A 17,355-nucleotide genomic window follows, 5' to 3' on the forward strand; every position below is an offset into this window, starting at 1 on the left:
TAACTTTAGGTTACATCTAATAGAGAATCTTCCATTTTGTTGTGAAAGAAAAAAAATAGATGGTTTCGCATCACTTCTCAGCTAGTGTCGAAATGGATTCCTCATCAGTTCAGCCTAAAAATCCCTTTGATCATCTTTAGTCACTGTAAGCATAATTCTTGATAGCAGCAAGCAGGTTAGCTTTTTTCGTCATGAATCTTGTTCTGAACGCCGCTCTGCAGAGTGGTCACTAGTTAGCACAGCCACAAAGACAAAACATCAGATTTTAAACATAACACTAACCACACTAACCATAATGCCTAACCTTAAATTAAGACCAAAAAGCTTATTTTTTTCATGAATTTTTACAATATAGCCAATTTTGAATTTGCTGCTGCCTTATTTAAAACCTGTTGGGGCTACAGGTTAGCAATGAACCCCGAGTCGGGATTGCTAACAAGGCTGGAAATTCAAAACATCAAAAATCTAATAATTTCAATTTCTCAAACAATCAACTATTTTACACAATTTAAAAGATAAACATCTCCTTAATCTAACCACATTGTTCGATTTTCAAAGAGGCTTTACGGCAAAAGCATAAAGTTAGATTATGTTAGGACAGTACATAGCCACAAAAGTACAAACATCCATTTTCAATTCAAGGTCAGGCGTCACCAAAAGCAGAAACCAGCTAGAATTATGTACTAACCTTTGTCAATCTCCATCAGATGACACTCCTAGGACATTATGTTATACAATACATGCATTTTTTGTTCCATCAAGTTCATATTTATATCCAAAAACAGCATTTTACAGTAGCGTGAAATTCAGATTTTTTTCTTCTCTGAAATGCTTCCGGTGAACATAACAAAATTACTATTCGAAAACATTGGTAAATTATAATATTGTCATTCAAAGAATAATATATTATCATCTCGTAATTGCTACCGAATGACCAGATCTCAAAATAACTTTACTGGGAAATCACATTTTGCAATAAACGGGGTGCTATGCTAAGAACAACAAGCTATGCTATACAGTTAGCATCATCTAATATCGATAATAACATTGTAAATATCCCCTTACCTTTGATTATCTCCATCAGAAGGCACTGCCAGGATTTCCCAGGTCCGGAACAAATGTGGTTTCTTTTGACAAAGTTCATAATTTATATCCAAATAACACCAAGCAGTTAGCGTTCATTATGCTCCCACAAAACGTGGTGGGGGGGGTTGTAAAATCACGCCGAAAAGCTAAAAAAAACTAGTAAATAATCTATTTACGTTCGTTCAAACATGTCAAACCTTGTTTAGCATTAATCTTTTGGTCCATTTTTAACGTTAAACATCAGTAATATTTTCACACAACCTATCCTATGTCTTGATAAACAATTAATGACGAACTCACGCTTCTCAGATTTATGCGCAGGCGCAAAAAAATGAAGTGATGACATGTCAACTTCCCTGCATTCTAATTTGCTCTCTGTTTATCATAGACGCTTCAAACAACTTTATAAAGATCGTTGACATCTAGTGGAAGCCGTAGGTGTTGCGAAATGAATCCTTTCTCACTATGGTATCTATAAAACAATGACACTAAATAGTACAGTCACAAAATTCACATTTTTTTAAATCTATTTTTCACAGGTTTTTGCCTGCAATATGAGTTTTGTTATACTTACAGACACCATTCAAACTGTTTTAGAAAATTCAGAGTGTTTTCTATCCGAATGTGTTAATAATATGCATATCCTAGCTTCTGAGTTGGTGTAGGAGGCAGTTAAAAATGGGCACATTTCAAAATTTCTCAATACTGCCCCCGAGCCCCAACAGGGGGAATCATTCAGTTCTGCCTCCAGGATAAGACTCATGGCAATACACATCAACATGCTAGCAGCAAGGCCACGGGAAGCATCATGGAAAATATCAGGTCGGTAGAATGGTGAATGATAACTCCTTTTGCACTTGTTTGTAATTAGCACAGCCAGGCACAGCACATCACACGGGCACGATGACAAACGTTAATGAAAAAGAAATGTAAAAAAGATATTGCCTAGAGAAGTTCTGAGATTTCTGTGTGTTGTTCGTTTGAAGTAAACAATGCCATCTAAATCCAAGTTTGTGGGCACACCTCATCTACCTAGTGGGGCGGTATCTGCATTCGCTGTGAATGCCAGACTTTGTGGTTCACTATGAGCAGATGAATACACAGAAAGTCGAAACTTCCTGAATCTACCAGTTAAATTAAAATGCACTCTTACCAGCTTGTGGTTTGTGTAATTTTTATGTATGACAAAAATGCAATGTTGTTAATATAGTAATGACTACATGCAGTGGCAGAGCCAGGGTGAATTTCCCTTTAAAGCTAAAGATCACAAATTCCTGAAACCTGGATTCATCAATTACAAAATGTAATGTTCCATGCATTCCAACACCTAGCTGGACAGCAAGATTAGCATGGATTCTCAAACACTTTTCCTAAGTAAGCTAATGAGTGCAGCTGGTTTGTGTTATGTTGTCACACTCCCCACTGTGCACTCCTTCCTGCTACCGTCAAGCATCGCTGGTGAGAGGGAATCTCATAGGCTAATGAGGTGAGAGTGGACGCTAGGAGCTACGCCTTAGGAATGAAAACACTGAGTTGCGAATCAGACAGGAAGTATGGAATAAGTGGGCTGTGTATTTGTGTGTGTTGGGTTTACACAGTTGCTGTGTGTATTGATTCAGGCACTGACCCATGGTCATGGCCCCCAGGGGCCTCTCTCTGTGTGTAGGGCCCAGTCCTGAGGGAGAGGCGGAGAGGCACACAGCTGTGTTGGCCCGGGCAAATGCCAGCTTTACGGCCCCTCTGAGGCTCTGTGCAGGAAGCAAAGCTTCCCAGTACACACTGGTCCCCCTCTCAGTCCCAGTACACTGCTCCTTTCATTTGGCACAAAATCTTTAGCTCAGGCCAAGGTGGCACAGAGAGAGAGGGCTGGAGAGGAAGAGATAGACCAGCTACCAGCAATTCTCTATGTGTGGCAAGGAAGACATGGCTGCAGTGTTTACAGTGAGGCTTGAGTTGCAGGTGGCACAATGCATTTGCAATTAAGGTAATGTCCCTACATGTGTGTTTTGGTCTGACAGACTGAGAGTGAGAGAGAGATAATGTTCTCTGTCCGTGTCTTGGCCTCCTGTTCAGTAGATGAATGGCCCAGTGCTTAGTGGTTGGTATTTTCACATGCTATTTTCAACCCTAGACATCAACCCTAAATGGGATTACGTAACCTAGAGTTGATGCAGAGTAGGACTGCTTGAGATGCAGAATAGGTTGGGATTTAATATCTCTCCTCTCTCTCCTGCTCCCAGAGAGGCAGATTAATACCACTCAGAGCTAATTGTCTAGTGGATGCCATGTATCTGGGACTGGTAGCGTACAGTATTATGGAAAAAGACAGTATGTCTGGGCCCAAAGTCGGATCTGGGGTAAGAGTTGGACTGGATCCCCTTGACAGGGTCCAGTCTGGGGTAAAATATGAATTGTGTCCTACCACTGTGCACTTTCTCAGAGTCCAGATCCTAGAGGGTACCTACAGTAGCTAGAGTGAAATAATACCATGCTATTGTTTGAGGAAAGGGCACAGTTTTGAACTTAAAGTTATTAATAAACTAATTAGACACATTTGGGCAGTCTTGATACAACATTTTGAACAGAAATACAATGGTTCATTGGATCAGGCTAAAACTTTGCACCTGCACTGCTGCCATCTAGTGGCCAAAATCTAAATTGCACCTGGGCTGGAATAATACATTATGTCCTTTCTCTTGCACTTCAGACTTGCACTTTCTTTCAAATGGTATCAAGAATATGCATATCCTTGCTTCAGGTCTTGAGCTAGAGGCAGTTAGATTTGCTTATTTTTTCGTAGCTTTGTCATGCGCTATGAAGTGGTAGAATTTTGTGTAACTATACTCTAAATGCTTCACTCAGTTGTAGTTCGAAGACAAGTTACCACTAACAGATGCCCTCGCCTTGATATTGCACTGTAAAAAATATCTAGTCGTTTTAACTCATTATTATTATTATTATTAAGTAAGCGGTTCCACAGCCTTTGATTTCTTTTTTTTTTACTCAACTTTTCGGTCCAAGTGTTACCTGAACTCAAAACAATTTGTGCCCAAACTTAGTTCCAACTTGAGAACATAAAATGTGTTTGCTGGAATTGTCTCATATGTTTAACTAGAAATTAATATGTTGGCATCTTAACTCGGCTGTGGAACTAGTTACACACACACACACACACACACACACACACACACACACACACACACACACACACACACACACACACACAAAGTGCTTTTAACATACAATGTTTTCAACTTACATATGACACATGTTGACAGACACTGAGTATACAAAACATTAAGAACACCTTTTCTTTCAATGACATGGAAAGGTGAATCCAGGTGAAAGCTATGATCCATTATTGATGTCACTTGTTAAATCCACTTCAATCAGAATGAGACAGGTTAAAGAAGGATTTGTATGCATTGAGACGTGGATTGTGTATGTGTGCCATTGAGGGTGAATGGGCAAGACAAAAGATTGAAATGCCTTTGAATGGAGTATGGTAGTAGGTGCCAGGCGCACCAGTTTGTGTCAAGAACTGCAATGCTACTGGGTTTTTCACGTTTAACAATTTACCGTGTATCAAGAATGGGTGGTGGACCAAAGGACATCCAGCCAACTTGACACAACTGTGGGAAACATTGGAGTCAACTTCCCTGTGGACCGCTTTCGAGGTTGCAACTCAATTTTAGGAAGGTGTTCCTAATGGTTGATATACTCAGTGGACATGATAGCATTGTGCATGTTCATGTATATAGCACTTAATATTTATCTTAGCCCTGTTAAAAGTACACCCAAGAAAAACTATTTTTGTCATTTTAAGGAGTAATATGCCCCACCAACATTGGACAACAACACAGATAATCCTCAAATTGCTAAAATAAGTAAAATAAATCAATGATAAGAGAATAGTCAGATTAACTGGTAAATGACACAGACATGGTGACGTGGCAGGAAGATCAGAATTCCATAAACCAAGAGGTTGTGAGATAAAACCATGTTCAATAATTAATGTATAAATGAAGATGCACAAAGTAAACATGTGTCATGTAGAAAATAGTAAAAATGCATAAAAACCCTGGAATGAATAGGTGTTCAGACTTTTGACTGGTACTGAATGTTGAAAACATTGTATGTTAAAAGCACCGTGTGTGTGTGTGTGTAGCCAGTTGCCTTTTTTCTTAAGATGCCCAAATAATAATTTTAGTTGAATGAACATATGACACAAGTTGAGCAAACACATACTTGTAAGTTTGGGCCAGCAATTTTATTTTGTCCAGGGAACACATGTCCCGATTAATTGAGTTAACAAAAAAAGGCTGTGGAACCAGTTACTTAATAATAATTAGTTGAAACAAGTAGATATGTTTTACAGTGTGGTGTCCTGGAAGAGGTTACCCAAAACTTTTCTCTAGGAACAGAGGTCTCCATCTGGCCTGGCAGATATTATGTCCTAACAGAGGTAATTTCACACACGATTGCCTGGGATTATATGAGACCATCCACAATCTCGCCAGGAATGTGTTACTAATTTGGGCCATTCTTCTCTTTAGAGACCAAGTGTGGCTTACATACAAACACACATGTTCACACACACAGAGAAATACACAGCCCTGCTATTCAATACCTTCCAGTTTGTGATTCATAACTCAGTGTTTTCATTCCTAAGGCGTAGCTCCTTGTGCATAGCCGTGTGAAATATGGGTGCTAAGGGGACTGCAGCACTCCCTGAAAAATTGGAATAAATGTTTTTATTGAAAAATATACATATAAAAAAATCTCAAAACAGTAGTGCACTGGGCCTTTACTAGTCCTGTATTAGCGGACCAATATAGTCGTCTGTAGCACGCCAGTGCACAGTGGGGAGTGTGACACAACATAACACAGACCAGCTGCACTCATTAGCTTACATAAAAAAGTGTTTGATGAGAATCCATGCTATTTAGTAAGGAAATGCATGTGGTCTCCCTTTCGCACTTCTTCTTCCACACCCTCTCTCTCTCTTATCCCTTAATCCCTCTCCCATTCTATTTCTATCTGTTTCCTTCCCACCAGTGCTGGAATCTTCTAGGTTTAGTGTACTGGTACTGACATCAACTTGAGACTTTGCAGATTTGCTGATTTGCTATTTCAAGTGGAAAGCACTCTGGGCAGAGACAGTCACCCCTGGTAGGCATGACTGGGTCCAGGAGCAATGTTAAGACATTTATTAGGTTATGTAGCCTAGGGCACATACCAATTACTATTTTTGAAGAGTTGCATCTCGTCCGGAACGCATCTGTCTTTCATCGGAATGTTGGGTCATCCCACGCCCTCGTAGTGCTGTTGTGTCTGTTCCAAGTGGCTAGGATGATGTCCACCAGCCAGGGCTGCTAGTCACATACCTGGGACTAGTGTGGGGTCATTGTCAGGATAAATAAAATCAAGCAGTACCCCAACCTTACGGGCGGTAAGTAATTGGAAATTAATAATTTCATTCAATACAATTCTGCTCTCCTGCAAATCAAAAAGGTGTTCATTTGTGCAGTTTTTTGGTCTTTAGATATACTAATATTCTCAATTCCAGAGCATTTAAAAAACTCCCATAGGCCTATTTCCCATGAGATTATGGCACTCATTTCTTTAAAAAAATGCAATGTTATGATTGGCCTAACATGAACCCATGTCATCCATTAAACTGTATATGTGGGCTCCAGACTAACCTTTTCCCCTGGTGGCACTGGTGCCATTAACATTTTCAGATGGTGGCACCAGCCCATGATTCGGTTAGACCAACATTTTGTCACAGCGTCACACAATAGAAAATGTTTGTAATAATGTTACACACTCTTAGAAAAAAGGGTTCCAAAAGGGTTCTTCGGCTGTCCCCATAAGATAAGCCTTTTTGATTCCAGGTAGAACCCTTTTTTGTTCCATGTAGAACCCTCTTTGGAAAGGTTTCTAATGGAATCCAAAAAGGTTCTAACTGGAACCGAAAAGGGATTTACCTGGAACCAAAAAGGGTTATTTTATGGGGACAGACAAGAACCCTTTTAGGTTCTAGATGGCACCTTGTTTTGTAAGTGTAAAGTCATTCACAGTGCTATTGGTATGGTAAATGGTATGATTCAAGAAATAAGTTGCATCTAACATTTCCAAGCAGGAATGCATGATAAAGATATTTTGATGTGCAACATCTAAACCAGTACATTTTGGGTTGACAATTAGGCCATTGTGTCATACCCTAATCTGTTTCACCTGTTTTTGTGCTTGTCTCCACCCCTCTCCAGGTGTCACCTATCTTTCTCATTATCCCCAGTGTATTTACACCTGTGTTCTGTTTACCTGTTGCCAGTTTGTCTTGTTAGGTCTTACCAGTGTGTTTCCGCTAATAACTGCGGGAAGGGAAACTCGAAACCAAAACAGGCTACTGTTTTTTTGTTGTGTGATTTCAATTTTGAAATTTGCGCAATAAGTATGCATTTTTCTTTACCTCCCCTTCACTCCATCTAGGCTACTCAGAGTACACAGGGACAAACAGGGTCAGGGCAAACACTTTCATTCAGGATGCTACTGTTTGACTAAATCATGGTTTTAGCTGCCCCACAAATATAACGTTTTGAGCAAAGTGACCAGCTAATTTTCAACTCTCAAGTTTGTTCTACTAGCTCACGTTTGTTGCCTATAATTTAGGCCTAGTGCTTATTTGACACATTATATATGCCTACCTTGCTTTATTTACATCATTATTTGAAAGGATTTGAGGGATGGTTTAAGAGTTAAGACAGCTTCATGTTCCTTTGTGTCCACATCACTGAGGACTTATCATTGTCCTCTCACACCAGCACAGTCATAAAGACATGGTAGTGCCTCTTCTGTCTCAGGAGGCTGAAACAATTTGGCATGGCCCCTCAGATCCTTAGGAACTTTTACAGCTGCGCCATCGACAGCATCCTGACTGGTTGTATCACCGTATGGTATGGCAACTGCACCGCCTTCGACCGGAAGGCCCTACAGAGGGTGGTGCAGATGGCCCAGCGGATCACTGGGAGTGAGCTCCCATGTACATGCCAGACGGCATCAGAGAAAGGCCCGAAACATTGCCAAAGACTTCAGCCACCCGAGACGTGGACTGTTCTCCATGCTCCTGTCCAGCAGATGGTACTGGTGCATCAAGGCTCAGGCCAAAACTCCTAAACAGCTTCTTTCCCCTGGCCATAAGACTGTTAAATGGCTAACAAATACTGCTCCCACTCACACCTGCTACTAAAATGATTATTGATTAGATTTATTACTACCACTATGCTGCTGTTCATTGATTGTCGTTAGTACCCATCTCATTATCCTGCTGCTGGTCACTATTACTCCTGTTTACATGTACAGTGCCTTCAGAAAGTATTCACACCACTTGACTTTTTCCACATTTTGTTGTTACAGCTGACCGCAGTCAAATTCCACATGGTAACTAGGCTTGTCCAAGCTCTGATGCTGCTGATTGATGGTCATTAGTAGCCTACCAAACCTGCTAACTGCCTGGTACTCAGCACTTTATTGTCCCTATAATCACTCTGTCGTCATTGCAAATGTATTCTGAAATCTAATCAAATACTTCATGAAGCGCAACAATCTATAGGCTATACAATTGCGTGAGAACTGTTTTGATGACCTCTACTAAAAAGAGGAGGATAACATCAGCTTTCTATAGGCTAGGCCTACAATATTTATTTCTCAGGTGCATGATAATGGTCCATTCTTAATCAAAACACATTTCACACATATACTAAATAATATATGTAAAGACAAGATTAAATCAAGAATAATCTGATGGATGACAATATTAGCCTATCACTTGTGAATGATGCCCATCTTGTGTGCAGTAAGGCAAGAAACAGTGCATGCCTTTTTTTGCGACTTTTTCAAAATCATAGTCACACACCTCATGTAGTAGGCTACATGAGGTGTGTGACTATGATGGTTGTATTAATTTGGGATCTATCGCATCCCACAACTGTCCCAGACTACATTTGGAATATTTATTTATTGAATAGGTAAACTTTTGCACTATGGGGGATAGTAGAATGACATAGGCTAGTGCTTTTGCTGTTCATTAGGCCTACTCATCTTGTTGGCTGACAAAGTTCTTCCAATATCTTCAATATGCACCTCGGAATTGGATAAGGACGTGCGCAGTTGCGTCCCCGATGTGTCGGTCTTCACTTGTAGCCTGTGAGAAAGACCTGATTACATGACAGGCATTAGCTTAATTCTTAGTAGCCATCTGAGAGAGCCATGTGAGTGAGACGTGCTTCGGGAGAAGGGAATTATAATTATTATATTCAGCCCAAGGGCACAATGGCCACTGCCCGCCAAAGGAATGGATTTTTTTTAGGGCGCATTACGGCCACACAAAGGGGATGCCGCCGGGAAATTTGAGGCATTATGAAAGGCTTATCAAATTGTGAATGAGAGACTGAAGTGTGTGCAGCCTGCCCAAAGAAAACAAAGCCGAGCTCATGCCTTTCATGCAACTTTTTTCAAATCATCATTAGAGTTGCATCATGCAGCCTTTAGAATGTATTAAAAGTCAAAACATATAGCCCAATGTTTGTATCCCAGCTAAAGTTGCATAAATAACTGTAAATTAAGCATATGGGAGAACCTGTTTCTTTGTTAACCACTCAACACAGAATAGCCACATGTGCACACTCCCTAAAATCGTTTGGAGAAGATATACTTTCTTTTTTATTCAGCTATGTTCAATTGTATTCTTCATACTATAAATTAATATAAAATAATGCCATGGAATTCTAAGCAAATCTTGTCTGCTAAATTAACTAATGTAGCCCATAGCCATATGGCAAAGCCTTCCCTGTAGCTCAGTTGGTAGAGCATGGTGTTTGCAACGCCAGGGTTGTGGGTTCGATTCCCACGGGGGGCCAGCACAGAAAATGTTTTATGAAATGTATGCATTCACTACTGTAAGTCGCTCTGGATAAGAACGTCTGCTAAATGACTAAAATGTAAAAAAATCAGGACCTAACATAAGGACAACTCAGAGTATGCTATTCTGTAAGTTATTCTCACATCTAAACGCTCTCCTCCCCTCCCCTTTTCCCTTCGCTACTGGAGTTCAGTGCACAACACATCAGCTGTCTGTGACTAGGCAAAAAAAAACTTTCCAAGCCAAACCTTCATATCATAACCGCTACACACAGCCTACATCATTATCATCATATTATAACATCATAGTCAAAATAGCTACCAGAACTAATGCATTAGTAAACCCACTACAACGATGCAGTACAGTCAGCAAGGAGCTTAGCAGTTAAAGATTACCTTGACTTGGAAGAGTTCCAGTGTTGGATAGCCATAGCCAGCTAGCTAACATAGCATCCCTATCTGTTTGAGCATGCTAAACTAGCTAGCTGCATTCGCTAGCTAAGAAAGTGAAATACATATAGCTAGCTCTCTCTCTCGCGCACGCTTCTCCTTCATTTTTCAAGAAATTGATTTGTTCAGAACTGTTCAACTATTGTCTTTCTCACTCTTTGAGTCGACTACTCATGACATTTTATGCACTGCAGTGCTAGCTAGCTGTAGATTATTATTTCAGTACTAGATTCATTCTCTGATCCTTTGATTGGGTGTACAACAAGTCAGTTCATTCAACAAGAGCTCTGATAGGTTGGAGTACATGCTCTGGAAGTTGTCATAATTACTATGTTAGTCTGAATTGAAGTCAATGTACCCAGAAGAGGACGGAAACTAGCTGTCCTCCGGCTACACCATGGTGCTACCCTACAGAGTGCTGTTGAGGCTACTGTAGACCTTCACTGCAAAACAGTGTGTTTTAATCAATTATTTGGTGACGTGTTGGATTCTAGCTTGAAATTTGTTCACGTTACCATGCTAGAACTTATTGATTACTTTACATGTATGTTGGGGTCAATGGAGGGTGGATAAGAACTAGGTGTATGGAAAGTTACTGAGTGAGACAATGGGGGGGAGGCAGGAAGTTTACATTCTGTTGAACATGTTATTGTTAAATCTCATTGGTCCTATGGAGGGAGGCAAAGGGCAACAGCCTGGTTTCAGTCACTGATAAAGTAGGATAGCTGTAGATTAGGGAGGAGTGAGGAATTTGGCCTGAGGTCAGGTCAGATGAAGTGAGAAGGAACAGTCCTGTTACACACATACTTACATGCCCAAGAAGGTTATAACAGGAGGTGGGCCATGACTACGCCAGTGAGAGGAACCAATTAAGTTCATGAATAGCAACAGAGATGTGTTGGCTATCTAGATGTGCAAGGAGGTGACTCCTCCTAGGAGGACGGTATAAATATATGTGCTTGTGTAAATATGTGTTTGTCTTTTGCAGCTGTTTGACCCAGTGGGTGAATAAACTTGGTTTGAGTTTTTACTAGTTGTCCGTGAGTTATTTATTCTGTCAGAACCAAACTCATGTGAATATATTTAGTATAGTTTGATCTAAAAAGGATAACTAATGTTATCACTATTTAAATGTTTCAGAAATTCACTGAGGATTACGGTCCTCCCCTGAGGAGCCACCACTGATGTGCAATAATAGCGTTTAACATGATTTTTGAATGACTACCTCATTTCTGTAGCCCACACATACAATTACCTTTAAGCTCCCTCAGTTGAGCAGTGAATTTAAAACACAGATTCAACCACAAAGACCAGGGAGGTTTTCCAATGCCTCGCAAAGAAGGGCAACTTTTGTTAGATGGGTAAAATAAAAAGTAGACATAGAATAAACCCTTGAGCATGGTGAAGTTATTAATTACACTTTGGATGGTGTATCAATACACCGTCACTACAAAGATACAGGCGTCCTTCCTAACTCAATTGCTGGAGAGGAAGGAAACCGCTCAGGGATTTCACCATAAGGCCAATGGTGACTTTTTAAAACAGTTAGAGTTTAATAGCTCTTATAAGAGACAACTGAGGATGGATCAACATTGTAGTTACTCCACAATACTAACCTAAGAGTAAAAAGAAGGAAGCTTGTACAGAATAAAAATATTCCAAAACATGCATGCTATTTGCACCAAGCCACTTAATACTGCAAAAAATGTGGCAAAGCAATTCATCTTTTTGTCCTGAATACAAAGTGTTATGTTTTGGTCAAATCCAATACAACACATTGCTGAGAACCACTCTACATATTTTCAAGCACAGTGGTGACTGCATCATGTTATGGGTATGCTTGTTATCATTAAAATCCTAGAGGAAAACCTGGTACAGTCTGCTTTCCACCAGACACTGGGAGATTAATTCACTTTTCAGCAGGACAATAACCTAAAACACAAGGCCAAATCTACACTAGAGTTGCTTACAAAGAAGAAAGTGAATGTGAATGTTCCTGAGTGGTCACGTTACAGTTTTGACCTAGTCCTACTTGTAAATCTATGCCAAGACATGAAAATGATTGTCTAGCAATGATCAACAACCAATTTGACTGCGCTTGAAGAATTTTGCAAAGAGTAAGTGGCAAATGTTGCGCAATCCAGGCATTTGAAAGCTCTTAGACTTACCAGAAAGACTCAGTTGTAATCGCTGCCAAAGGTGCTTCCTCAAAATCTATTTAAGCCATTTAGAATTCAGGCTGTAACAAAACAAAATGTGGAATAAGTCAATGGGTATGAATACCTTCTAAAGGCACTGTATATATTACTGCTAGTTTATTAACATAAGTATCTCTATATCCCTGTTTACATGTACAGTACCAGTCAAATGTTTGGACACCTACTCATTTAAGGGTTTTTCTTTATTTTTACTATTTTCCAAATTGTAGAGTAATAGTGAAGACATCAAAACTATGAAATAACACATGGAATCATGTAGTAAACAAAAGCGTTAACAAATCAAAATATATTTTATATTCTTCAAAGTAGCCGCACTTTACCTTGACAGCTTTGCATAGTCTTGGCATTCTCTCAACCAGCTTCACCTGGAATGATTTTCCAACAGTCCTGAAGGAGTTCCCACATATTCTGAGCACTTGTTGGCTGCTTTTCCTTCACTCTGCGGTCCAACTCATCCCAAACCATCTCAATTGGGTTGAGGTCAGGTGATTGTGGAGGCCAGGTCATCTGATGCAGCACTCCATCACTCTCCTTGGTCAAATAGCCCTTACATAGCCTGGAGGTGTGTTGGGTCATTGTCCTGTTGATTAACAAATGATAGTGGGACAGAGCGCAAACCAGATGGGATGGCATATCGCTGCAGAATGCCGAGGTAGCCATGCTGGTTACGTGGGACTTGAATTCTAAATAAATCACAGACAGTATCACTAGCAAAGCACCATCACACCTCCTCCTCTGTGCTTCACGGTGTGAACTACACATGCGGATATCATCCGTTCACCTACTCTGCGTCTCACAAGGACACGGCGGTTGCAACCAAAAATCTCACATTTGGACTCAGACCAAAGGACAGATTTCCACCAGTCTAATGTCCATCGCTCGTGTTTCTTGGCCCAAGCAAGTCTCTTCTTATTGGTGTCCTTTTAGTAGTTTCTTTGCAGCAGTTCGACCATGAAGGCCTGATTCACGCAGTCTCCTCTGAACAGTTGATGTTGAGATGTGTCTGTTACTTGAACTCTGTGAAGCATTTATTTGGGCTGCATTTTCTGAGGCTGGTAACTAATGAACTTATCCTCTGCAGCAGAGGTAACTGTGGCGGTCCTCATGAGAGCCAGTTTCATCATAGCGCTTGATAGTTTTTGCGACTGCACTTGAAGAAACTGTCAAAGTTCTTGAAATGTTCCGGATTGACTGACCTCCATGTCTTAAAGTAATGATGGACTGTCGTTTCTCTTTGCTTATTTGAGCTGTTGCCATAATATGGACTTGGGCTATCTTCTGTATATCACCCCTAACTGGTTGGCTCAAACGCATTTAGATGGAAAGAAATTCCACAAATGCACTTTTAACAAGGCACACCTGTTAATTGAAATGCATTCCAGGTGACTACCTCATGAAGATGGTTGATAGAATGCCAAGAGTGTGCAAAGCTGTCATCAAGGCAAAGGTTGTCTACTATGAAGAATCTCAACTATATTTTGATTTGTTAAATACATGTTTGGTTACTACATGATTCCATATGCATTATTTCATAGTTTTGATGTCTTCACTATTATTCTACAATGTAGAAAATAGTAAAAATAAAGATCCTCTTTATCTTTTTACTGGTCTATCACACCTACACTGTCACTATGGCGCACACACACACACACCTACATGTACACACTCAGCACCACGCACAAATCCGCCCACCATTTATGCTGCTGCCGTACTGTAAACCGTAACAGGGCTGACAATTTATTCTTAAATCAGCCATGAGTGGAAACTTGCTGTGTGCAACAGTGAGTGGCAATTGATGGCAAGCTGTTAAAACATTTCTAGCATGTCTGGGTAACAGGTTTGATGTGTTACGCTCAGTTTTCCACCACAGAACACCAGAAAATGGGCAGAAACATTACAACCAGCTCACCTGCTTTTACTGTTTTTATTTTTATATATATATATATTTTTTATATTATTTTTAAAGGAATATAAAAATGTATAACCTTTATCTGTTCCTGTCCCCCCCAGGGTCTTTCAATCCAGACTTCCGCCCTCCTGAGACACTGTTCAAGGTGATCTTCTGGCTGGGCTACTTCAACTCCTGTCTCAACCCCATAATCTACCCCTGCTACAGCCGACAGTTCAAACTGGCCTTCATACGCATCCTCAGGTTGGTCTATTACTTTACTACCTATCATATTACTGTACTCCTTAATTCCTCTGCATCTTCAGATTGGTCTTTCATATTACAATTTACTCCGAGAGTGGCCAAGTATTATTCGTAGTAGCCTTTTGTGTGTCTAAAGTTCTGTACATTGTGGTTGTTGTTCTGAGCCATGTAGAAGCCAAATTCAAATCTCCACTTTTACCCTAATGTACAATAAAGCGTTTTAATTTGGACTTGATCCTTCCCCCACCTCCCCATCCTCAGATGCCAGTGCCACCATAGGAGACGCCCAGGCTGGCATGCCTACAACTACCGTACCTCCCACTTCAATTCCGCCAGCCACTCACGAAAAAACTCGGCTGAGTCTGGCCACTCACAGAAGAACCCTGCCTGCCTAAACGGGAGCCAGCGCACCCTGTCCTCCTCAGCCAGCCCCAGCCCGAGCTACCTGCTGGCTTGCCCAGAGGGGGAGGCCCTCTACACCTGCTGGGCCTCCGCCGCCTCCAGGTCGCCCTCCTTGCTGCCTGGGAGTCCTGCTAGCTGCCAGCTGGGAACACTGAGGGGGGGTGTGGGCAGTGGAGGGACCCATGGGGGGATGTCTCACAGGGAGTCCGGTCAGGGGGTGTTCTTGTTCCCCTGTGGGGGGCAGAATGGGGAGTGTGGAGGGGACATACCTGAGGATAAGGTGTGACTGTCTGGTAGTCTTACAGACTCATGAGTTGTTGTTGAATGATTCCTGATGGGGATTTGAATCATGTTTAGTCCCTGACTGATGATGGGGAGTGATGTATGGTTCCATTCACTGTCAGTGGTTCAAGTCAAGTGATCCTCGAACGGTCAATGGTTTCGTATTGTTGGTATGGGAAATGGTTGAAGATGCCCTCTGCTGTATGTTAGCCGGCTTTACTGAGCATCAGGATCAATCCAGCATCTGTTAAATCGAACTATAACTATCACTGTCAGAGGAAAATGACTACAGATGAGGCTGTACTGTATTTCTCAGACAGGATCAAGGGCAATAGTGAAATAATGTTATAAACCACAAACTGTACACTATGGATTTGACAGAAACAAATTCATGACACCTTGGGACTACGTGTGGAACTGCAACCTAAGCTGTCATCCTTCCTCTTTCAGTTTATCCTGATCTGTGAATGCCTCTTCTCTGCTGGGTGTGTGGTCAGTCAGAGAATGGGTTTGTGTTACATGTAAAGATCTGATGATCACGTTTCTGTTACTGTCACTTGATATCTGTATGGAATGTTTGTAAATAAAGTATAACCTGGTTATTTAGTGTACTCATCATAAATCTAGTGGTTAAAAAGATAAAGGAGAAAAAAAAGAGTAGCAGGAACATAGAGTTGTGCTTTGATTTAAGAGGAGATGATAAAACCACTGCTACTGTTACACGCACTACCCCATCTATGTAAAATGTGATACACTCCATAAATAAATGTATTTTCAAACATTACTCAAACAGTCATTCATATGTCAAAGATACTGTATATAGCGTACTTAGGTTAAGGGCTTCATTCAAGCCGTAGCGTGGAAGAACTGTGTTGTAGCACACTTGACATTTAAGGTAATTTCCAATTGAGCCGACATTTGCAGCGGTTACTGTGAATGCAGTCTTGTGAGCGAGGTAATGTTGCCTTAAATTGTAATTCGGGCTACAGCGCAGATCCATCACGGTACGGATTGAATCGAGCCCTTAACACTTCAACTGTCGTATGCCAATGGCCACTGATTTTCGATTTAAATAAAACAAATGTCTATATTGTACAATACGTGTGTCTCAGTGTGCCTATACCGTTTTTTTCCTTCTTCTATGGATGACATGGGTTCATGGTAGGCCTATCATCTGATGCAGCACTCCATCACTCTCCTTCTTGGTAAAATAGCCCTTACACAGCCTGGAGCTATGTTGGGTCATTGTCCTGTAGAAAAACAAATGATAGTCCCACTAAGCGCAAACCAGATGGCATGGCGTATCGCTGCAGAATGCTGTTGTAGCCATGCTGGTTAAGTGTGCCTTGAATTGTAAATAAATCACAGACAGTGTCATCAGCAAAGCACCCCCACACCATAACACTTCCTCCTCCATGCTTTACGGTGGGAAATACACACGTGGAGATCATCCGTTCATCCACACCACGTCTCACAAAGACACGGCTGTTGGAACCAAAAATGTCCAATTTGGACTCCCGCCTAAAGGACAAATTTCCACCGGTCTAATGTCCATTGCTCGTGTTTCTTGGCCCAAGCAAGTCTCTTCTTATTGATGTTCTTTAGTAGTGGTTTCTTTGCAGCAATTCGACCATGAAGGCCTGATTCACGCAGTCTCCTCTGAACAGTTGATCTTGAGATGTGGCTGTTACTTTATTTTGGCTGCAATTTTTGAAGCTGGTAACTCTAATGAACTTATCCTCTGCAGCAGAGGTAACTCTGGGTCTTTCATTCATGTGGCGGTCCTCATGAGAGCCAGTTTCCTCAGCGCTTGATGGTTTTTGCCACTGTACTTGAAGAAAC

The 17,355-nt window shown here is 41.0% G+C and overlaps 1 protein-coding gene across 1 annotated transcript in view; it reads left to right on the top strand.

The window, feature by feature from the left end:
* Positions 1-16,611, top strand: part of LOC106604929 (alpha-1A adrenergic receptor) — a 42,262-nt gene extending 25,651 nt beyond the window's left edge. The window contains exons 2-3 of the mRNA XM_014200069.3: positions 14,688-14,829; positions 15,091-16,611. Of these exons, the coding sequence (XP_014055544.1) occupies positions 14,688-14,829; positions 15,091-15,517 (569 nt within the window). The 3' untranslated portion in view covers positions 15,518-16,611. The remainder of the gene's footprint in view (positions 1-14,687; positions 14,830-15,090) is intronic.
* Positions 16,612-17,355: the final 744 nt, after the last annotated feature.

This window comes from Salmo salar, chromosome 05 (genome assembly GCF_965601325.2).
Source record: "Salmo salar chromosome 05, fSalSal1, whole genome shotgun sequence".
NCBI classification, from domain to species: Eukaryota; Metazoa; Chordata; class Actinopteri; order Salmoniformes; family Salmonidae; genus Salmo; species Salmo salar.